At 46.8% G+C, this 23,584-nt stretch overlaps 1 protein-coding gene across 2 annotated transcripts in view; it reads left to right on the forward strand.

The window, feature by feature from the left end:
- The window catches only part of ACER3 (alkaline ceramidase 3), a 54,116-nt gene extending 33,431 nt beyond the window's left edge, over positions 1-20,685 (forward strand). Inside the window, exons 7-11 of one of the 2 annotated variants that reach the window (XM_081002408.1) lie at positions 3,349-3,407; positions 4,961-5,062; positions 7,987-8,091; positions 10,335-10,380; positions 10,505-10,666. In XM_081002408.1, coding sequence (XP_080858534.1) covers positions 3,349-3,407; positions 4,961-5,062; positions 7,987-8,091; positions 10,335-10,380; positions 10,505-10,552 — 360 coding nt within the window. In that variant the 3' untranslated portion in view covers positions 10,553-10,666. Of the gene's footprint in view, positions 1-3,348; positions 3,408-4,960; positions 5,063-7,986; positions 8,092-10,334; positions 10,381-10,504; positions 10,667-16,475 lie in introns of those variants that run through there. The other variant, XM_081002409.1, reaches the window with a different exon arrangement.
- Positions 20,686-23,584: the final 2,899 nt, after the last annotated feature.

The raw sequence follows: 23,584 nt of genomic DNA on the forward strand, positions 1-23,584 counted from the left end.
GCAATGTGATTTTAATAGCAGAAGCTTTGTAAGCATGATATAAATAACGTACCTTGGTAAGAGAGCAGAAAGCACTCCTCGTTTACTGCAATTAATTGTCAGAAGACATGCAGACATGACTGCGTTCCAAGTGTGTCTGGAGTCTCTCATTATGCCGTGCTATTTTTGATTTCCCGTATTTAGATGCATAATTTCTGCATTTTAGAATTGCAGCAACTAGATATATGAACGTACGTCGCCACAGCATGTCTTCCAAATGGATCAGTATCCAATATAATCTGCTACCTGTCTTTTGAAAGAATCTGCTCTCTTGCTGCTGCCTCACCAGCTCCTGCTGGTTCTTCTCCCTCCTCTTTCTAGTTTGACAATCCCTTTTCATGTGATAAATGTCACAGCGAGCACGCTGGCAGATTATACGTTCTGACTATATTAGAGAACCAACCAGCAAGATACTTCCCTATTGGTAATTGATATGCATGGGCTAATTTGCACGTTGGTTTAGTGTTCTGGAACACAGTGTATTTTTTAGGGGAAGAGTTTTTTCAGCTGTGGAAGATAGTGGAAGCAAAGAAATCTAGCAAAGAGTGAAGTTGACACCGCAAACGTTGAAAGGACAGTTGTAGAGAGGAGCTACAGATATTGGCAGTATACCTGTGAATTGTTGAGGGTCAGGGTCTCTTGACATGTCAATCACAATGCTACTTGGATCAATAAATGGGAGAGAGGGCATTTCAGGTCAGGTGACCATTGCAAGCCTACTTTCCTCTGGCTGGAGACCAAGTGGCGTGGAAGGAGGGAGAGGATAGAAGCTTGGGGAAGAAATCCTGGGCATATTTGTGATGGTGTTCAGGTCCAAAGGAGGGCCTGAGCAAGTGGTTTGATGCAGGAATACCAAAGAAGGGTGTCAAAAATGCCAGAATCAAAGAATTGTAGAGTTGGAAGGGGACCTTGACGGTCATCTAGTCCAACCCCCTGCAATGCAGGAATCTTGCCCAACATGGGGTTCAAACCCACGACCCTGAGATTAAGTGTCTCATGCTCTACCAACTGAGCTATCCAATAATAAATGTCAATAATATCAAATAATAATAATAATAATAATTTATTATGGAGACAGCAGTCACGAAATTAAAAGATGCCTGCTTTTTGGGAGAAAAGCAATGACAAACCTAGACAGCATCTTAAAAAGCAGAGACATCACTTTGCCGACAAAGGTCAGTATAGTTAAAGCTATGGTTTTCCCAGTAGTGATGTATGGAAGTGAGAGCTGGACCCTAAAGAAGGCTGATCGCCGAAGAATTGATGCTTTTGAATTCTGGCGCTGGAGGAGACTCTGGAGAGTCCCATGGACTGCAAGAAGATCAATCCTATCCATTCTGAAGGAAATCAGCCCTGAGTGCTCACTGGAAGGACAGATCCTGAAGCTGAGGCTCCAATACTTTGGCCACCTCATGAGAAGAGAAGACTCCCTGGAAAAGACCCTGATGTTGGGAAAAATGGAGGGCACAAGGAGAAGGGGAAGACAGAGGACGAGATGGTTGGATAGTGTTCTCGAAGCTACCAGCATGAGTTTGACCAAACTGCAGGTGGCAGTGGAAGACAGGAGTGCCTGGCGTGCTCTGGTCCATGGGGTCACGAAGAGTCGGACACGACTAAACAACAACAACAAATTTATACCCCACCCAGCTGGCTGGGTTTCCCCAGCCACTCTGGGCAGCTTCCATCAAAATATTAAAATGCAATCATTCATCAAATATTGAAAGCTTCCCTAAACAGGGCTGCCTTCTAGAGCTTTAGTAAAGAAAGGTGGAGAGACCTGATGCCTTTGCAGACGCAGGGAGGACACGGCGGCAGCGGGATGTTGTCAGGGCTTGTCCGCACCCAGGCAAATCTGTATACTAATAGGCAAGACAGTGTACGGCAGTCTGGCCAGAACCTCCCATCAACCCACCTGACCCACGAAGGCGTAGGTGGCAACTGTCCAAGGTTTATAGACAGCTCACCTCTCTGGGCCAAGAACCCAGCATCCCAAGAGCCCAGCACAGATAAACGCAACATCAAAGCAAGCCAGTTAGCATAGATCAGAGCAAGTCAGTGCAAATATGTATGAGCTCATCATTGCAACAACTACCAATTTCTGTATTTTTCACTCTATAGGACGCACTTTTCCCCTTCCAAAAATGAAGGGGAAATGTGTGTGCGTCCTATGGAGCGAATGCAGGCTTTCGCTGAAGCCTGGAGAGCGAGAGGGGTCGGTGCGCACTGACCTCTCTCGCTCTCCAGGCTTCAGGAAGCTATCCGCAAGCCTTCGGAGCGCAGCGGGAGTGCCCGCCACGCTCCGAAGGCTTGCGGATAGCAGCCTGAAGCCCGGGGCACGCTGCGCAGCACGCCCCAGGCTTCGGGCAGATATCCACAAGCCTTGGGAGCCGGGCGAGAGTTCCTGTCAGGCTCCCAAGGCTTGCGGATAGCAGCCTCCAAACCCAACCTGGTTTGGAGGCTGGTGGTGGGGAAAGCAGCGCTTCTCCCCACCGCCAGCCCCACAAGCTTGGGGGACAGCGGGGAGGTGGAGCGCCGCCTTCCAGCTGTTCCCTGACCTGGTTTTTGGGGCTGGTGGTGGGGGAAAGCAGGGCCCCCCCACCCTGCCAGCCCCAAAGAGCAGGTCGAAAGGAACCCAAAGCCTCCGGAGCTCAGCGGGAACTCCTGCTGGGCTCCGGAGGCTTCGGGTGAACGCACCTTGTTTTAGAGGGGGGGAACAAGAAAAAAAATGTGCGTCCTATGATCCGGTGCGTCCAATAGAGCGAAAAATACGGTAATTGTGGGGTTATCTTGGCTACCAAGACGGTGCTTGCAGGCCTCCCGGAACAGTTCCCCTTTTGTTCAGCGCAGAGTGGGAGGCACAGAAACCGATTTTAACAAAAGCAAAGATGCGGAATGACATTCCAAGCTTCGGCTTTAGCGGCAAATGGGGTGTTAAGGGGGAAAACGAGATTGATTTCGCAGGAATCATTGGGTCACACTACCAACTAACATATTACATGAGCTTTTAAATGCAAAAATTGTCAGGTGCGTGAACTGGAATAACATGGTCTGGGGAGGCAGTGGGGGGGGGGGAATCCAAGTCAGTTTATTTCTGTTTTTCTTTTTCCCTCTTGTAAATCTGACTTGTCCTTCCCTCCCGGGCATGTGTTTTCTTAAAGCAATGGAAGGCTAAATTTTAGCTAGCCTTCCATATGTTTGCCGAAGCGCAACACCTTTCATGCAGGGAAGCATATCATTCTATTAATTTACCTGCAGAGGGGAGAGACCCAGAGAAAATTAAACCTTCTTTCCTTCTGCTTTGTCGAACAGGTTATGTATGGAACGCTGGTGGCTGTTCTAGTACTGCGATCTGTATATATAGTCTTATGGTAAGGAACGGGTTAACTTTAAAACTTGCACTTGATCATTTGTGGGAGGGGAGTTATTGGGGTTTTTTCCTTTTTTGTCTATTATGTTTTAGTGTTCTCATTTTTTCATTTTTAGCCTACAAACAAGCCTGAGTCAAAAATAGCATGCAGCCTTCAGGCTAGGCTTGTTCAGCGAGGACATGGGAGAGTTGCGGAGGGGTCCAGAACTGCAGGCTAATTCATGGAATCATAGAATTGTGAAGTTGGAAAGTGTCCCAGGGATCATCTAGTCCCTCTGCAATGCAGAGAGGGCCCCCACTCTGGCTGGCGTCCACCTGGCTACATATTGACCTCTAACGGCCTAGTACCCACGTACCTACGGGACCGCCTCTCCTGGTATGCCCCGCGGAGGACCTTAAGGTCCACAAATGACAACACTTTGGAGGTCCCAGGTCACAAGGTGGTTAGATTGGTCTCAACTAGGGCCCAGGGCCTTTTCAGCACTGGCCCCGACTTGGTGGAACGCTCTGTCACAAGAGACCAGGGCCCTGCGGGACTTGACATCTTTCCACAGGGCCTGCAAGACAGAGCTCTTCCGCCTGGCCTTTGGTTTGGACTCACCCTTACGTTTCCCTCCCCTTATGGTTTTGATCTATGGGCTACTTTTAAAATGAGGCTGCATTTTAAATTGCATTTTAACCTGTATTTTAAATTCCCCCCCCCCCCATTATGTTTTTACTGTAATTTTACTGGTTGTTAGTCGCCCTGAGCCTGGCTCTGGCCGGGGAGGGTGGGGTATAAATAAAATTTATTATTATTTTTATTATTGTTAACTAAAACTGAAATGGACAGTCAGAGTAAACGGGGGGGGGGGGGTGGAGCAGCTCTATGAGGAAAGGGTTCATCATTTGTGGGTTTTTAGTTTCAAGACAAAGCGAGTGGATGAGGGGACATGATGGAGGTGTGCAGAATCACCCAGAGTTTGGAGAAGGTGGGTAGCGAGATATTCCGCCCCCCCCAAAAAAAACCCCTCTGTCCTAGTACCTCGAACCTAGGGACATCCAACCGAGCCAAACGTTGGTAGTTTCAGGACAGACGAAAAGGAAGGGCTTCTTCACATAGTTGAACCGCGGAGTTTGATCCCACAAGAGGCTGTGATGGCTACCAATTTGGATCGATTTAAAAGAAAATTAGGCCAGTCCATGGAGGATAAGAGCATCGGTGTCTTCTAGCCGCAATAGCTGTGTTTCACCTCCACTGCTGGAGGCGGTGGATTTTCTAAATACCAGTTGGGGAGAGCGGCAATTGGGGAGAGGGCTGTTGCTCTCAGGTCCTGCTCGTGGTCTTCCGAGAGCGCAGGAAGCTCCCTTCGCCTGAGTCAGACCACTGGTCTTCCTTTTCAGCATTGCCAACACGACTGGCAGTGGCTCTCCAAGATTTCTGCCATGCCTGGAGAGTCCGGGGATTGAAAATGGGAATTAGATGGGCCTTTGGTCTTGATCCAGCAGGGCTCTTCTCCTGTTGTTAAATCTGCTTTAACGCATTGAGAAAAAATCTCATTTTCTTCTCTCTAGGGTATACCCGTGGCTGAGGGGCCTAGGCTATACGTCCCTGACAGTATTTTTGCTGGGGTTTTTCCTTTGGAACGTAGACAATATTTTCTGCGATAAACTGAGGTAAGTGAACCGCAGCATGCAATTCTTCTCGATCACTGACTTTGAGGTTTGGGGGGGATTTAACTCCAAAACCCCATCGTTTTTAATACTGTTTTTGAAATACTGTCGCGGGTGGCGCTGTGGGTTAAACTACAGAGCCTAGGACTTGCCGATCAGAAGGTCGGCGGTTCGAATCCCCGCGATGGGGTGAGCTCCCGTTGCTCGGTCCCTGTTCCTGCCAACCTAGCAGTTCGAAAGCACATCAAAGTGCAAGTAGATCAATAGGTACCGCTCCAGCAGGAAGGTAAACGGCTTTTCTGTGCGCTGCTCTGGTTCGCCAGAAGTGGCTTAGTCATGCTGGCCAGATGACCCGGAAGCTGTACGCCGGCTCCCTCAGCCAGTAAAGCGAAATGAGCGCTGCAACCCCAGAGTCGGCCACGACTGGCCCGTACGGGTAGGGGTCCCTTTACCTTTAACCTGCCCTGAGACCTTGGGGTGAAGGGCTGGTAACAAATCATCGACGATAATAATGGTTGTAGTTGGCAACCGTCTGTCTTGAGATATAATAATAATAATAATAATAATAATAATAATTTATTTGTACCCCGCCCATCTGGCTGGGTTTCCCCAGCCACTCCGGGCGGCTTCCAACAAAGACCAAAAATGCACTAAAGTGTCACACATTAAAAACTTCCCTGAACAGGGCTGCCTTCAGATGTCTTCTGAATGTCAGGTAGTTGTTTATCTCTTTGACATCTGGTGGGAGGGCGTTCCACAGGGCGGGCACCACCACCAAGAAGGCCCTGTGCCTGGTTCACTGTAGCTTTGCTTCTCGCAATGAGGGAACTGCCAGAAGGCCCTCGGAGCTGGACCTCAGCGTCCGGGCAGAACGATGGGGGTGGAGACGCTCCTTCAGGTATACAATGGAGTGTGCCTCCGGGGGTGAAGTCAAAGCGCTGTGTTAGCAGCACCAAAGTGACCTCCCTGGGGCGCAAGCCTGGGCAGTGTGTCTGGGGGTCCTGGGCTGTTCAGCTGAGACTTGCCTCTCGTTCCCCCAGAATGTAACCCCTGCATAAGTGGGGAGTTGCCTATACTCTTGGAAGATTTATTGCTTGGCACCCAGCCACGCTTCCCTTGCGGACCTCTGCAGCTTCTGTTTACGCAGTGTAGCTTCGTAGCGTCGTAAAGCAATTAGCAGAATTGCACAGCGTCTTTGTGTAGAAAGGGCAGTAAATAAGTCCAGACGTTACTTCTATCTTATTATCTCTTTATTGGAAACAAATAGCGTATTTACAATCCATAACAGCCATCAGAGTGTAGCTGCATTTTCTCTGCGTCCTCTCTCAGTGCAGCGACTGATCTGCAGAAATCGAAAGCACTCTGCTCACAGCATAACAAGCTGTTTGCGTCACGTCCTGGCTTACCTCCCTTGTAAGCCTGTCCCCTCAAGCACGAGGCATAGAAGGTTAACCCTTCACTACACCCAACATATACAACATGCGGTACTAAATCGCCCACTGGGCCCCTTGGCGTTGCATCACCCTTGTACATTCTGTTCTAAATTGTAGCTCCTAAATCGTAGCTTCACTGTCTCAGTCTGTCCAGAACTGTAAAAGGCAAAGGATGGTTAAGTCCAGTCAAAGGTGACTATGGGGTTGCGGTGCTCATCTTGCTTTGAGGCCAAGGGAGCCGGCGTTTGTCCGCAGACAGCTTTCCGGGTCATGTGTCCAGCAGGACTAAACCGCTTCTGGCACGACGGGACACCGTGATGGAAACCAGAGTGCACAGAAATGCCGTTTACCCTCCCACCACAGCAGTACCTATTTATCTGCTTGCACTTTGACGTGCTTTCGAACTGCTAGGTTGGCAGGAGCTGGGACTGAGCAATGGGAGCTCACCCCGTTGAGGGGATTCGAACCGCCAACCTTCTGATCAGCAAGCCCAAGAGGCTCAGTGGTTTAGACCACAGCGCCACTCGTGTCCAGAACTGTACTCTTGCAACCGTAGCGTTTGAAGGTAGACCACACAGTTGGGGGAACAACAGGGTGTGGTGCCATCTTTCAGACTGTAGTCAGCGTTGACAAACAGTATTGGAAGATTCTGGGTAAGGAGGTTGTGGTGAGAACATGGTTTGCTCCCCAACCCCAGTTCTAAGCTTGGGGGGGAAAGCTGGGTTTAGGAGGGCAACTGTGGTGGCCAAGGTCCCCTTGCAGCTGTGGCATTTAGCTTCCATGGTAGAGAATTACAGAGACTTGAAAGTTACCTAAACAACTGGTGCGACAACTGCATGTCTTTGATCCCGCTGCTCCAGCGATTGCATGCACTCTAGAGACTGTGTTGGACTGAACGTGAGCAGCTTTTTATCAGACAGTCCTGAGCTACACGGAAGATCTAATCTGAGTGAGCTTCAGCCAGAGAGATTGCTTTAGTGACGTTACGTCCACCTCATTGGGCTGCAAATGGGCTGTGAGACGTGCTTTTGTCAGATAAGTCTTTTTCCACGGTCTCTTTCACAGCCACCGGGGGTGGAACAAACTGTAACCCACACAAATGTCAAATTGAACATGCGGTTACAAAAAGCCGTGCTTGTCTCCGCTGACGCAAGGAAGCCTCATTGCACACGGAAAGGTAAACCGGGTGCACCAAAAAAACTACCGACACCTTTGACGCTGGTTCCTGTGCCAGGCAAGCCCACGTTTTCCTCGAGTGTGCAGCTTTGACGAAGGTCGCCTTTTAAACTTGGCCTCCAATATATATTCTGCAAGAGAACAGAAAGCACTGTTTCAGCAAGCTGCCAGACAAAGAAAATGTTCAGTTAGTATCGCCAGATCTTCCTAGGAAGCAGACACCCAGGAAACCGGACATTTCTGGTCTGACAGGTATATAAATGGAGCGGCTTAGAGGCCCAGGTTGTGACTCTCTCCTGTTTTTTTCTCTCTCCACAGGGGTTTGCGGGAGAGGCTACCTCCGCTTGTGAGCGTCATGACGCAGTTTCATGCCTGGTGGCACATTCTTACAGGCCTCGGCTCCTACCTTCATATCTTGTTCAGGTGTGACGGCCTCCCCTTCTCGTGGGCTCTGGGGGGGGGGAACTCCCACCCCATGTGCTGCCAACTTCATAGCTGTAAACCATTCCCCTTCCTTCCAGAAGATTAAGAAGCGTGACTGCTTTCTTGGAAAAAAGTTCTGTTAATAAGATTCGGAGCTGCGTCCGGGGCTGTATGCATTGAAGAGGAGCAGCAGTGGGTGACAGGTGGCAAGGGGGTTGGCAGGGAGGAATGGCGGCTACTGGTTCAGCGCCGGCCCTGTCATTAGGCAGAGTGGGGCAGCCGCCTCAGGCAGCTGACATGGGACTCTTCTGAAAGCGCAACAGAATAAATAGCAATTTATTCTTATTTTATTTTTCACTGCCAGGAAGGGGAAGAGAAGGCACTTGTGGGTAGGGCAGGGCCGGGCAATATCTGGTTTTCAACTTCTTGATAAATCATTAGCTAAACATCACGATATACTGATATATCACAATGTCCGCAATAAGGGTGGAGCTATGTATAGTGGTACCTCTGGTTGCAAATGGGATCCGTTCTGGAGGCCCATTCGCAACATGAAAAGAGCAACATGAACCCGCAGCGGCGCATCTGTGCACGTCATTTTGTGCTTATGCGCATGCGCGAGCGGCGAAACCCGGAAATAACCCTTTCTGCTACTTCCGGGTTGCCACGGGACGTTACCTGAAAGAACGTAACATGAAGCGATTGTAACATAAGGTATGACTGTAGAGGCATTCGCTGGCTTCGTGGTTTTTCCCGCATTGTGATTTTTGCTTAGCCCACATGCACGCACATCGTGATTTGTGGTACGTTGCCAGGTCAAAAAATGAAACCGATGACGCATTATGGACTTCAAACTGGTTTTGGACAATATATCGCCCAGCCCTACTTGTGGGGTTAACTCATCCAGGTGCCGCAATAATTTGACTATACAGCTGGACTCGGGGGGCAGAGGAGTCAATGCCTTGGGAGGCAAAATGCCTGTCGCTGGCTCTGGCTATAGCTTTGCCCACCTGCCCTCTCCACCTTAGCTCTGAATACCAGCTGCTGGGAATTGCAAGCTGGGAGAAAGTATTTGCACCCTGCATATTGGCTTCTCATAGACATGTGGTTGGCCAACTGGAAGAGCAGCATGGTAGACAGGCCTGATCTAGCAGAGCCAAGCTCCTCTTATGATCCTCCACCTCAGTATCGCTGCACAAGAGTCCCAGCTTCAGCAATAATAATAATAATAATAATAATAATAATAATAATAATAATAAATTTTATTTATACCCCGCCCTCCCCAGCCAAGACCGGGCTCAGGGCAGCTAACACCAAATATAAAAACAATTGATTGAAATACAGCTTAAGATTAAAATACAACATGAAAACATTAAAATGCTCTCATTTCAGTGGAAACTCAAATCAAAAACTTTTTGGGGGGATAAAAACATCAAGTCTTCACCAAGGCCAACTATATAGACTGGTCCTACATGGGCCAGAAAAAAGCCAGGGAAGTCCCCAAATTAGGAGTTCCATCACTGAAGGAGAAAGGAAAAAAGAAAGAAAGAGGGGGAGGGAATCAAACTGGTTCTAAGCCAAAGGCCAGGTGGAACAACTCTGTCTTACAGGCCCTGCGGTAAGAAATCAGATCTCACAGGGCCCTGGTCTCATGAGACAGAGCGTTCCACCAGGCCGGAGCCAGCGTTGAAGAGGCCCTGGCTCTGGTTGAGGCTAATCGGACTTCCTTAGGGCCCGGGACCACTAGGGTGTTGTTATTTATAGACCTTAAGGTCCTCCACAGGGCATACCAGGAGAGGCAGTCCCATAGGTACGAGAGTCCTAGGCCGTGAAGGGCTTTAAAGATCAAAACCAGCACCTTAAATCAGAAGCTCCGCTCAGCGGTGGGCTTCCCTATCCCATCAGATGCTGGCCCAGTTGACCTCCATGGTTCCCTGCCAGGTTCTCTCACAGTCCCAGGTACTCAAAACAGGAAGCTGGCTGCTTTTGCCTTTGTAGAGTTGGAAGGTTACCCCGAGGGTCATCTAGTCCAACCCTCTGCAATGCAGGAATCTTTTGCCCAGTGTGGGGCTCGAACTCCCAACCCTGAGATTTAAGAGTCTTGTGCTCTGCCGACTGAGCTGCCCAGCAGCTCCGGTGTTCATTTGAGTTGGGGCCGTTTTCTGTCGTCTCACCTAAGCGGATGTACCCAATCGCTTGTTTTAATCTTCATTTCCTTCTCTCCACTCACCTCTCCTCTTTAGCTTATATTCAAGGACACTTTACCTGAAGTACAGGCCAAAGGTCAAGGTAAGGAACTCTACAGTAATTTACGGCTTGTGCAGGTGACGGGGCTTGTTAGGACAGAAGCATATAAGACTGGTAGTGATGGATTATTATTTTTTTTCCTTTTTTGATTTGCTTTTCACTGTAGGGAAAAACAAAAGATACGGCATACATAAAATCTGCAGTGTCAATTTAACATTGAGAAAGAAGAGAAAAGGGCACACGCATCCTGAGCTATATTATTCAAAAAACATAATGAACCACTGTCATTCCGCCCCCACCAATAAATTTTATTGAGTTTTAAAACCTGCTTGAGTCCTTTTGTAGTGAGTTAATTTTGTCACCAGCACAATGGTCCACATCTGGAAGGGACCTCTTGAGAAACGAAGGGATCCATAAGCGTTTTCCAGTTAGCTCCTTGTGCCCACCTGCGGCTTTAAGGAGATTTATTGCATCTTCTAAATGCGATTCATCGACCAGGCGATCGAGGTAGCGCCAGCAAAACCACTTCGGGGTCTCAAGGCATTAAGCAGCCAGGCGTTTTAAGCTGAAGCAGTTCTGCAGGAATTTTGGATTAATGGACGCAACCAAATTGCATAGAAGGAAGGTGCAGGTGTTGAGGCACAATTGATCTTGCAGCCTGGCAGGTTGCGACGGTGTGCTGTCTTTGAAGTAAGATTGTGATGCTCCTTCTTTTGGCTCAGAGGTGGCATTCAGGACCAAAATGTTCTTTTGAATTGCTCCAGCAAGGCTCTTAAGTTTCCCCGTCTTCACATGTGTAGACAAGGACCCATAGCTCAGCGGTGGGGCGCATGCGTGACATGCAGAAGGTTGCAGGATCAGGCAAGGAGTCCTCTCTCCCTCCCTATTTTTCTCTGAACCTGGAAATTTTTTGATAGCCCTGGAATTCTTTTGCCAGCCACTGGACTTCCCAAACTGTGGTCTGTGGACCACAGGCTTCGTTCAGGCAGACCAAAGCGAGTCAGTAAAGAATGCATACAGTTGGAGTTCCATGGAATTCAGATTGCCATACAGTAAAATACAATATAGGAGATAAAAGAATCAATAAAAAATGCAGCGTGTCACAACAGGTGCAAAAAAATAATAATTAAATGATCTGCCAAGACCAGCAATTTTCCAGTGGTCCATAGAGGGGGATTTTCAGAACCACCAGGGTAAACAATACTGGGCTGGATGGATAAATGATCTGTTTTCCAACTGCCTCCTTAGTTCCCGCAGCTTTTATTACATCCCTGGGTTTTTGATACGGCGCTCATTTTTTCCCCTCTGAGTAAACGAAGCAAAGTTGACAAATCAATAAGAACAGTAGGTTCAAAACTTCTTGATCAGTTGAAAAACATGTATCCCTCATGGATTTGAACTGCTTTTAAAATTCACCTTAACGTCTTGCAAATCCTTCGTGGCAGCTGGCTGTTTTGCAGAGAGTACCCTCCCTGCTCCCCCTTCACAAGGGGCCCTGCCTCTTCCAAGGTGTTAGGTGCGTGTGTCAGCATAGAACAAGGGGCAATCTTTGACTTCAGAACGATTCGTTTTCTTAGTAAGCGTAACTAATCAATGCACAATCACTTGAATAGCACCTGTTTTTGCATGTGTGCATTTATCCCAAACTCTAAACCAGATGTAGGCTCTCTAGATGTGGGACTCCCAGCTCCCTTGGTTCTGTTCGCCGGAGCCATTAGCGACGAGAGTCCAAGAGCATCTCAAATTTACCATGGTGCAAGTGATTCTGAGGTCTCTCAGAAGCTGCTGCTTGCATTTCAGTGCCTCTACTGGGCAGCAGCACATTGGCTTCCCTTGAAACAAAAGTTCCAGTTTCAGAGATTTAATTTTGTTGGAACCTCGATGGGGGGGAGAGAATGTTAAACACCAACCCCTACACTGCTCTTGCTTCCTATTTACATACAAAAACAAAACCCAAGCATGTTGCTTGCCTTCACATGATTAACTTGACACCTCGCTTGCCTTGTTTTTATTTTATTGATACAGCAAGAAAAAAAAAGAAAAAACACAAATACCAAATTACACACAGGAATAACCATAGACACATAATTTTCTTAACGAACAATAAAACATAAATTGGTCTTAACACTAAATACCCAACCTCCCGTCTATTCCATATTTCGATTTCATATTACTTATTGCCAATAAACACTTTTGCCATAATTAAACTTTTTCTTAATATCTTATCTAATTTCTTACATCTACCTTGCAACTATGCCTGAAGTTCCTCGAATGCTGCAACAGAATTTAAACTACTATATTTATGTTTCGAATATTCTTTGAAAACCTCCCATTTTGAGACAAATTCCTGTCTTGATTTATTCTTTATTTTTTCCGATAGACCGTCTAATTCGGCATATTCTGTCAGCTTTTGGATCCAAACTTGTATACAAGATTGGACGCCTCGCTTGCCTTGAGGGTTTCTCTTGGGGCCTAAGGCACAAGCCTCTTTAAAAAAACCCATCAGAACATGGTTGTTTTGAACATTGTTCTGAAACATTGTTCTGAATCACCAGAACGACGTGTCCCACAACCGTAATGAAACAGCTTGCACCCTTTCTTCGTGTGGGGAGGCAACAAGGACACACTCCGGGCGATAATATTGCTAAGTTTCAATAGGGTGGTTGTCGCTTTCTCCCGTCCCTATTGTTGGGACATGCCTAATTGTCTTGAAAATCTTCCACTTGAAAATGCAGCACTGAACTCACACACAAGGCAGGCATCCAAGCGGGAACCTTTCCAAATACCGTATTTTTTCCTCTGTAAGACTCACTTTTTCCCTCCTAAAATAATAATAATAATAATAATAATAATAATAATAATTTATTATTTATACCCCGCCCATCTGGCTGGGCCTCCCCAGCCACTCTGGGCGGCTTCCGTAGAAACCAAAAATACAGTAAAATATCACACGTTAAAAACTTCCCTGAACAGGGCTGCCTTAAGATGTCTTCTGAATGTCAGGTAGTTGTTTATCGCTTTGACATCTGCTGGAAGGGCGTTCCACAGGGCAGGCGCCACTACCGAGAAGGCCCTCTGCCTGGTTCCCTGTAGCTTTGCTTCTCGCAATGAGGGAACCGCCAGAAGGCCCTCGGCGCTGGACCTCAGCGTCCGGGCAGAGCGATGGGGGTGGAGACGCTCCTTCAGGTATACTGGGCCGAGGCCGTTTAGGGCTTTAAAGGTCAGCACCAACACTTTGAATTGTGCTCGGAAACGTACTGGGAGCCAATGTAGGTCTTTCAAGACCGGTGTTATATGGTCTCGGCGGCCGCCCCCAGTCACCAGTCTAGCTGCTGCATTCTGGATTAGTTGTAGTTTCCGAGTCACCTTCAAAGGTAGCCCCATGTAGAGTGCATTGCAGTAGTCCAAGCGGGAGATAACCAGAGCATGCACCACTCTGGCGAGACAGTCCGCAGGCAGATAGGGTCTCAGCCTACGTACCAGATGGAGCTGGTAAACAGCTGCCCTGGACACAGAATTGACCTGCGCCTCCAAGGACAGCTGTGAGTCCAAAAGGACTCCTGGGCTGCGCACCTGGTCCTTCAGGGGCACAGTTACCCCATTCAGGACCAGGGAATCCTCCACACCTGCCCGCCTCCTGTCCCCCAAAAACAGTACTTTTGTCTTGTCAGGATTCAACCTCAATCTGTTAGCCGCCATCCATCCTCCAACCGCCTCCAGACACTCACACAGGACCTTCACCGCCTTCACTGGTTCTGATTTAAAAGAGAGGTAGAGCTGGGTAAAAAGTAAGGGGAAATGTGTGTGCGTCTTATGGAGCAAATGCAGGCTGCACAGCTATCCCAGAAGGCAGAACAGCAAGAGGGATTGCTGCTTTCACTGCGCAGCAATCCCTCTTGCTATTCTGGCTTCTGGGATTCAGAATATTTTTTTTCTTGCTTTCCTCCTCCAAAAACTAGCTGCGTCTTGTGGTCTGGTGCTTCTTATAGAGCGAAAAATACGGTACTTTAAAATAGGTTTGCCCAGTGCCACAGTTGGAAAAGCTTCCAAGAGACAGCCCAGCTGCTAAGAACTTGCTTCACTTTCGCAGAACGCTCAGTGCTTTCTAGAGCAGACAGAAGGAGGAAGAGCTAAGCTTTGGAAGTCCTTGCCAAGTCATTTGCTTGGACAGACGGAGGGGTCAAGGGGAGCAGGGCTGCGTCTCCAGCATGCAGCCTACAGCATTTTAAAGCTTCGTGTCACTGGGTGGAGATAAAGGATTGTCTTGCTTTCTCGCTTTGCTGTTTTGCTTAGGCTGTTAAGGAATTTTCTGTTGAGTGATTTAACTGGTTTGCATTTAGATGGGTGATGACGGTTGTTGCTCTTTCCTTGTATTACCCTTGATTTTGTAACCCGCTCTGGCCTTGTGAAATGCGTAAAAATGAAAATATAATAAAGTAAATGTCATTTTTGAAGGTGCCTTTTGATCGAATAACTGCACTACCTTTCATGTGTATATTAATTTTCTTAACAAGATTTGTATAGCAGGTACTCTTAAAGAAAGCATAAGGCGGTATAAAACACTAAGCAAACATAGGAATTAAAACAGACTTTAAAAGCAGCAGACAAAGAAGCGTAGAGTTATAGAGTTGGAGGGGACCCCAACAGTCATCTAGTCCAACCCCCTGCAATGCAGGAATAACATCATCAAAATGCAGAGAAAATCAACAGTGTGAAAAGCAGACGTACAAATTAAAATTACGTGTCTGGGTATGGTTGCCTAAACGAAACCGTTCTTTGTAGGCATTGAAAGCAGTGCCATGGAGGTGCCTGCACTAATATTAAAAACCCAGGAGCCCATGCACCCCCAGCTGGCAAATGGGGCCACGGGTCGCCGCCCTCCACAGTCCCTGGGGCAGTTGGAGCAGAGCGTTCAGTTTCTGGCAGGGAGGCAAATTTCCTTCAGCAACTGTACTCCTCTGAAGGCTGGGGCCAGTCCACTTTCCCCTTGCCTTAACAAAGGTGCCTTTGTTCTGATGACAAGAGGTCCCCAAATGGCTTTCTCCCAGTGCCTCAGTGCTAGGGTTCGGGATCCCAGGATTGCAGCAGTGAGAACGCTTCTCTGCACATAACGGCTGCTCTTGCGCCTACAGTGGTACCTCGCAAGACGAATGCCTCGCAAGACAAAAAACTCGCTAGATGAAAGGGTTTTTTGTTTTTTGAGCTGCTTCGCAAGACGATTTTCCCTATGGGCTTGCTTCGCAAGACGGAAACGTCTTGCAAGTTTGTTTCCTTTTTCTTAACACCGTTAATACAGTTGCGACTTGACTTCGAGGTGTGGTAGCCTTTTTTGAGGTTTTTAAAGACTCTGGTGATTTTTGAAGCTTTTCCAAAACTTTCCCGACACCGTGCTTCGCAAGACGAAAAAAATCGCAAGACGACAAAACTCGCAGAACGAATTAATTTCGTCTTGCGAGGCACCACTGTATCTCCAGGCCATGTGAATTGCTTCTTCTAACGTGAAGGTTAACGTCGTCTTTCCCAAGCCGGCTAAAATTCCTGGTTGCTTGCACATGTCTCACTGAGTCCAGGAGATGCCACAGCTCAGTGGGAGAGTATCTGCCTTGTGTGTATACATTCAGAAGGTCCCAGTTTCAGTCTTGCGAGCATCTCTAGGTAGGCTTGGGAGAGACTTCCTGAAGCCTGGGACCCTGGAGAGCTGCTGTCAATGTTGACTGTACTGAGCTAAATGGACCAAGGTTTCAACTCAGTATCAGACATGTACAGTATGACAGCTCTTCATCTTTTTTTGCCTATTAAACCAATAAACGTTTCTCAGAAGAGAGAGTCACCCAGATGCTCTTGTGTATAAACACTGCGTAAACTGGAATTACTACTTATTAATCACATTCATTCCCCTGGCTCCTGTGTCTTTAACAGCAGCTTGGTCCGTGGACATTAGCAAGTGACAATCTTCTTGCTTGCGTGCTATGAAAACCCACTGGCCTCTACAGATCAAGCTGCTTTTAAATGAACAGGAGCCAAAACCGGAACGTTTTGTCTGATCACTTGGCAATCTCCAGGGAGGTATGTGTGTTGTGTTTCTATGTTTCGGCCCAGCAGTCTTAAGAACCCCTTTTCTCCCTTCCTTTCAATAGTTTCTCTTTGGGATTTGGCCTGTTCTCTTAGTAGAATCGACCAATAAGCAAGAATCTGCAAAGAAGCAATGACGAGGACATTTGACCAACGCTGAAGAGACAACTTACCCCAGATGCATCAGGAGAGTCTACAATAAACCACTTGGACTGGCGTGTTGAACGTTCTTGCAAAGGAATATCCCCCTTCCCTTCCCTCTGGAGCTGCAGAGAATCTGTAGAAACAAGAGCCAGCCTATCTACAGAAGCCACGATTAGAGGTTTTTCTGTGCTTGAGGTATCAAAACGAGGGCGTGGGATTTCTGTATACAATACTTTTGGAGCTGCTGGGCTGGCAGATTGTGCTGCTCACAGAAAGCAAGTGTGTTTTCTGTTCTTGATGGTGGGTTACAGAGGTTTTTGTTTGGCTGGCCAGAATTTTCATTTGTGGGTGAAAACATGTCTGAGCGTCATTTGAGCCAGTCAGGAACGGACAGACCATCTATTTGATCTTTATAGGGGTCTCTGTGTTCTCGGGCACACTCTGTATGTCTGCTGCTACATCCTAACAGTCCGGGGCTTTACTCTGGTTTTCCAAAAACTGGTTTCTTTAGCAATGTGCACACGATAAGGGGAGCTGGGGTAGGAGTGTTATTCTCTTAACTGAGTGAAATGTCCTGTTTCCTTTACAGATAGTGGGATTTTAATTTGATAGGGGGAGTGTCTTTCCACATGCAAAAAGTTTGTGAAATTTGCTGTTAAGTCAGTGATAAACAGAAGTAACAGAAGCCCATAAACAGAAGTCCAGTTGTCCACCCCAGTGGTTACTTGTGGAACCAATGAAACAGTATTAGCTAGAGAGGTGTGACCCAGGATCCCTTGTGGAACAGTAGAGGATGCTGGGACACATTTCTCTGATCACTGTGCAGCTGCAAAATGTTTTGAACCAGAGTAGGAGAACCACCCCTTCGAAAACCACTCCCTCTCCATGGGATAATTGTAGGCCAAAGGAACAAACCTGCCTTAGCTCTCACCCTCCGACCAATTGGAGATGTGAACTGTGAAGCCGGACTTTCATTGCAGTCCTAAATAGTTACCTGGAGGTAACCAATCGCCACTTCTCGTTCCCAAACAAATTTAATTCATACCTGCCTGCCTTCCGGAGTACAAAATCCATGCACAGCTGTTCAGATGCACACGTGACATCTTTTGAGTCTCTTATCTCTCAGCCGAACCTACCTCACAGGGTTGTTTTGAGAATACTCGGTATGCCACCCTGATCTCCTTGGAGGATGGACAGAATAAAAACGTAATAAGAAAGTTAGGGTTGTGCCTTCCTAAAACGAAGAAAAGTGTCAATTGGCCATCTGCGCTTTTCTTGACTGTTGCTTCAGAGGTTGTTAAAAAGAGACGTATACCTAATTCTACAGTTATGCTACCTGAAAGCTGATGGGGGTGTGCATGTGTTTTGCCAATTTGGTAGACATCCCTGAACGTTGAGCAGGATTTTTGCCTTGGGTGCTTCTTACACTGTGAGGAGCTAAGAATTGAGCTGTTCGGATTCTGCCGGATGGTGAAGGAAATGTGGTTTTGTTGCATTGCTTTTCTTCCCTGCATGCTTTGAGCTCCTGTGTGCTTTGGCTAAAGTCAGCAGCCTCTCTTGAGCTAACGAGGCAGCTCAGTTTGTTTAAGAAGCTCCTGAATGGCACTGGTACCCGAAACCTCCACATCCCTTAAGCAAAAAGGCACAGGCTATTCATAACCAAGACGCCCAGAACAAACGCTCATGCTATTTTTTTGCTCTGCTTTTGCTTCTCTTCATTTGGAATATTTGCTGCCTTCCTGAGTTTTCCAGCCGCTTAAAAGGGGAAGAATCGCAAAAGTGCATTTTTCCACCCACACCTTGTGCTCATGCAATAAGAGTTCCCACACGGTTGAGATTAGGGGTCACTGCTTCTTAGATTGAACTCCCCATGCATAAGCCGTTCATTGCTATCTCCCCCTCAACCCTGCAAGCTGGCTGACAGGCAGACGCTACAAACACCTGTCAAACACCGGATGCTGTTATGACATCAGATGATTGACAGGTGCATGGTCCCAGCTGACTGACAGCGTTGAGGTGTGGGGGAAGGGCCAAAAAGCTTGCCCACCCCTGCATTCACATGATCATTTTCCCTGCGTGAAGTCTGAGGAAGGGCATTGCTTCGTGTTTGAAATTTGCCAGGCACACTTTACACCTGGCTATTGGGACGCGGGTGGCGCTGTGGGTTAAACCACAGAGCCTAGGACTTGCCGATCAGAAGGTCGGCAGTTCAAATCCCCGCAGCAGGGTGAGCTCCCGTTGCTCGGTCCCAGCTCCTGCCAACCTAGCAGTGCGAAAGCACAGCAAAGTGCAAGTAGATAAGTAGGTACCGCTCCAGCGGGAAGGTAAACGGTGTTTCCGTGCGCTGCTCTGGTTCGCCAGAAGCGGCTTAGTCATGCTGGCCACATGACCCGGAAGCTGTACGCCGGCTCCCTCGGCCAATAAAGCGAGATGAGCGCCACAACCCCAGAGTCGGCCACGACTGGACCTAACGGTCAGGGGTCCCTTTACCTTTATCGGCCTCTAGTGACCAAGTTCAGATGCCCGCGTGCCAGGATAGTGCCTAACGTCTCCCCCATCTGGAGGCGCGTGCCTAGGGATCCTTGGATCTGTTTTCACACACTAGCAACACACCCTGTAGAATCCTACCCACTATTTTATATCTGCAGAATCAGAACGAATTTCAGGAAACAAAAAGTCGCATTGAAAAATATGAATTATTTTTTTTTGAGCCGCCTGGTCCCCCAAATGGCATCTAGGCATTCCGTTTTGGCGACTGGTTTAAGCAGCCATTTGGCACCTAGCTTACGCACCTGAGTTTCCAACACTGCTCATGGTTGACTTCCCTTTGGTTTTCTTTTGGCTCTTACGTGAATTGGCCAGCCTGCGATTCATGTTTGGTATCTCCTGCCTGTATTCGGTTACCGATCAGTGATGTGCAATGTGGCCTCGATAGCCTCAAGTCTCCAGGCTGTCGGTAGCCAGTGGCATTTGCCTCTCTCGAGCCCAAACCCCATCGGCCCACAAACCCCTCTCCCACCCTGTCCCAGCACATTGCTTGTAGGGGCATAGGAACCTGCCTTGTGCTGAGCCTAGTTTGCAGGATCCCTATCTAGTTCAGTATTGTCTACACTGACTGGTAGCTGCTTTCCAGGATTCAGGCAAGATCTTTTCCCCCAGTCCTACCTGGAGATGCTAGGGATTGAACCCTTTTGCATTTGTCCTCTACAAATCCACCCAATTGACCATGCTACTCCCACCCCAAAAAACACATGTTGCAAACACTGCCTATGCCAGGCATGGGCAAACTCGGCCCTCCAGATGTTTTGAGACTACAACTCCCATCATCCCTAGCTAACAGGACCAGCGGTCAGGGATGATGGGAATTGTAGTCCCAAATCATCTGGCAGGCCGAGTTTGCCCATGCCCAGCCTATGCTGTTTCCCCGCATTTCTAAGTATCTTGGAAATCACAAATAGTAGTAATAATTATAGCCAATATCATGAAGGCTTGCAGCTTACTTTAGGAGTACCGATTCCACACCAAATAGTGGGTGAATGAAGAAAGAAAGTGAAAAGTCTGCCAAGTCGCATTTTTCTGCCGTGCGCCTCCTCTTGCTTTTCCATATGGGATGGGAAGACCCAAGGGGCTGTTTTGCCTTCCCATCCGGACTTCTTCGTCCTACGGTTTCCCTCTCAACCTTACGTGTGTTTGGCATGTTTCTGAGAGCAAGGCGAAATCGCGGGCTCCTGATTCGGAGCTCTTTTGTAGCAGCGTGATAAGCAGTTACGCGGTAAACAATAAGAAAACCCAGCGTGTCTCTCGCTCTTTGCTGTGCAGAGAAGCAAGGCTGGCCAATGTTTTGCCCACGCAGGGAGGGCAAAGCCCAGCACAGAGGGAGAGGCTCATGGGTGCCATTCAGAGCTCTCTGCAGAGAAATTCCATAACTTGCCTACCGCCCACCACATGTCGTAGCTGTTAACGCTTTTAATACCAGAGTGAGGCATTCCAGGCGCTGTTTCCGTGGAGATGCCCAGGAGCGGGCAGTGTTGGCTATTTGCAGTATAGTAACGCTGCAGAGAGCTTGCTGGGGAGACCATGCATTAAAAAGGGACTCAAAAATAACTTAAACAAGGTTTTAATTACAAAAACTCCTTATACACTAAATACATCAACAAACAAACATGACCCAACCACCAACCCATCCCCCAGGGTAATGGGAGAGCTAGGTGCTGCTCCTTATATACTACACCCAATTGCCAACACAGCTTAATCAATACAACTCAGCAGCACCTGCTATGTTTCACAGCTGAAAAGCTGGGTCTCGTTATTTTGCTCTGGCCCCTTAAAGACATACACATCGGGTGGAACAATGATGAACCTTTACATTTAAAGAAACCATTCAACATTTCCCCTGCGGTTCATCATTGTGGAACAGAAACATAAAGCATATTTTGTACATGTCTTTCATGTGTAACCTTTGGAAGAGCTTTAGTAAAAATGTCTGCAATTTGATTGTCACCTGGAACATATTGAAATACAATCATTTCATCAGCAATTAGTTTCTTTACAAATTCTAAACATAATCCTAAGACTCTAGTGCGCTGCGTATTGGTTTCTGAACATAGGATAGCGAGTCCACTCTGGGAATCAAGGTAAACTTTGACTGGTAGTGTTACTTGCATCTGTAGGTCTGCGAATATTTGCAGATACCATTCTACATCACCAGTGGCCTGAACGCATGCACATAATTCACTCTCTGTTGTGGAGAGACAAATAATGTTTTGTGTCTGGGACTTCCATTCAAATGGACAACCGTTATAACAAAACACCATACCAGACACACCCCTGCAATTATTTTGTTTCACTGAGATGCATCGCAGAAAATTTCAAAACCTTTGTCAATACATGTTGTAAACTGCAACCTATAATGTTTGGTATGTTTAAGGTACATCACCACTCTCTTAAGAGCAGAGAAACATTGCGTAGTGGGCTTTTCCACAAATTTTGCCAAAAAGTGAAAAGCATAAGTTATATCTGGTCTTGAGATTCTTTGAATAAAATTTAGCTTGCCTATAGCAGAACGATACAAAGTTTTGTTAGGAAATGGCTTATCTTCACCTGTAAAGGTGAAACCACACACCATAGGCGTTTGCTTCCTATTTGCATTTTCTAAACATAGCATTTCAACAAGATCATCAATTTTTGCAGTTTGATGAACTAGAAAAGATCCATTTTTGCCTTTCTCAATTTGCATGGATAAGTAATTTTTAGCTATGCCTAATTCCACCACATCAAATTTCTTCTGTAACTGTGTTACTACCTGTTCATATTCCTGTTTAGTTTTTTTAGAAATTAACACGTCATCTACATACACACATATTTTTGCTACAGAGTTTGCACTTTCCTTTATAAACACACAATTGTCTGCCTTTCCCTGTGAAAAACCAATATCCAGCAATTCTTTTGCTAAAGTTTGGTGCCAGTTCCTTCCACTTTGGTGCAGACCATAAAGGGATTTATTTAATTTGCATACCAAACCTTCAGCGGCGTCTATGCCTTCAGGAACACGCATAAAAATTTGTTCTTTTAAATCTGCAAACAAATATGCAGTTTTTATATCTAGGTGATAAACAGAATGTCCACGTTGTGATGCATCTTTTAACAAAAGCTTACCTGTTTCATATTTTACACTTGGTGAATAGCACAAATCATAATCTTCACCTGGAATTTGTTGAAAACCCCTAGTAACTAATCTTGCCTTGTACCTTACAACTTCATTTTTGTCATTCATTTTAACTCTATAAACCCATTTTGAATCAATAAGTCTCATATCTGGGGTTTGTGGTACAAGAGACCAAGTGTTATTCTCTTTTAAAGAAGCTATTTCAGAGTTCATAGCTTTATACCAATTTGCAGCTTGGTGCTTAGGTAAATTCCGAACATCATTGTAGCTTTTTGGCTCAAAAACCGCCTTATTGGCATACACAGTATTAAAATGTTCATCTGCAAAACGTTGTGGCTTCTGCCTCTTTCTATCTGAACGTCTTAGTCCGGAAGGAGAGTCAGACTCCTCAGACTTAATGGGACTATGTAAACTACTAGTTTCAGGTTGTAAATCATCATTGTCAAACTGAAGAGATGCCTGTGGGCTAAGCTCACGGTCAGAAAACTCAAGAGAATCTAACCTCTCCTCGGGTGCCTGTGACTTTAAATCAAACAAATTATCAGATTCAACAGGCTTTTTGTCTTCTTCCATTAATTCAGAAGCACCATTTCCTGCTGCTGCTGCTGCTGCTGCTGCTGCTTCTACCTCTTCTTCCTCAGTATCATCTATACCGTTAGCATCTTGGAAAACAGCAACCCCATTCCAATTTACAGTTTGTATCATGCTTCTGGTAATATGAAATTTGCCAGTTGCTGGTATGTAAATTCTGTACGCCCCCTGCTAGTAGCCCATTAATTTTCCCTGAACACTATGCTCACCCAATTTCTGCTTAGCGGGATAATGCATAATTACATCCGAACCCCAAATGCGTAGGTATTTCAAATTAGGGCATTTTTTAAACAACTTCTCATAGGGGGTGACATCTAAACCAGAATAACTGCGATTTCTAACATAACAAAAGGCATGGAGCGCTTCAGCCCAAAAGTCTTTGGGCAGATTAGCATCATGCAGATAAGTTTTAACCCCTGCCTGCAAGTCACGCTGCACAACTTCAACAAGCCCATTTTGCCAGGGACTTCGGGGGCAAGATAACTCATGAGTAGTCCCCTGCGCTTCCAGGAATTTCTCAAAATCCTCAGAAACAAATTCCCCGCCCCGGTCAGAAAACAGGTTCTTAATAGGTTTGTTAAAGTTCGTTTTTACCCAGTTGCAAAAAACCTTGTACTTCTCAAATGCTTGGGACTTCTCAGCTATTGCATAAGTCCAACAATATCTGCTATACTGGTCTATCAGGGTAAGCCAGTACTTAGAACCTCCTAATGATGGTGGGAGTGGCCCAACTAAATCACAATGTACACGCTCAAATGGCTCAGTTACTTTCCT

Source organism: Podarcis pityusensis, assembly GCF_964106645.2.
Source record: "Podarcis pityusensis genome assembly, chromosome: 4".
NCBI classification, from domain to species: domain Eukaryota; kingdom Metazoa; phylum Chordata; class Lepidosauria; order Squamata; family Lacertidae; genus Podarcis; species Podarcis pityusensis.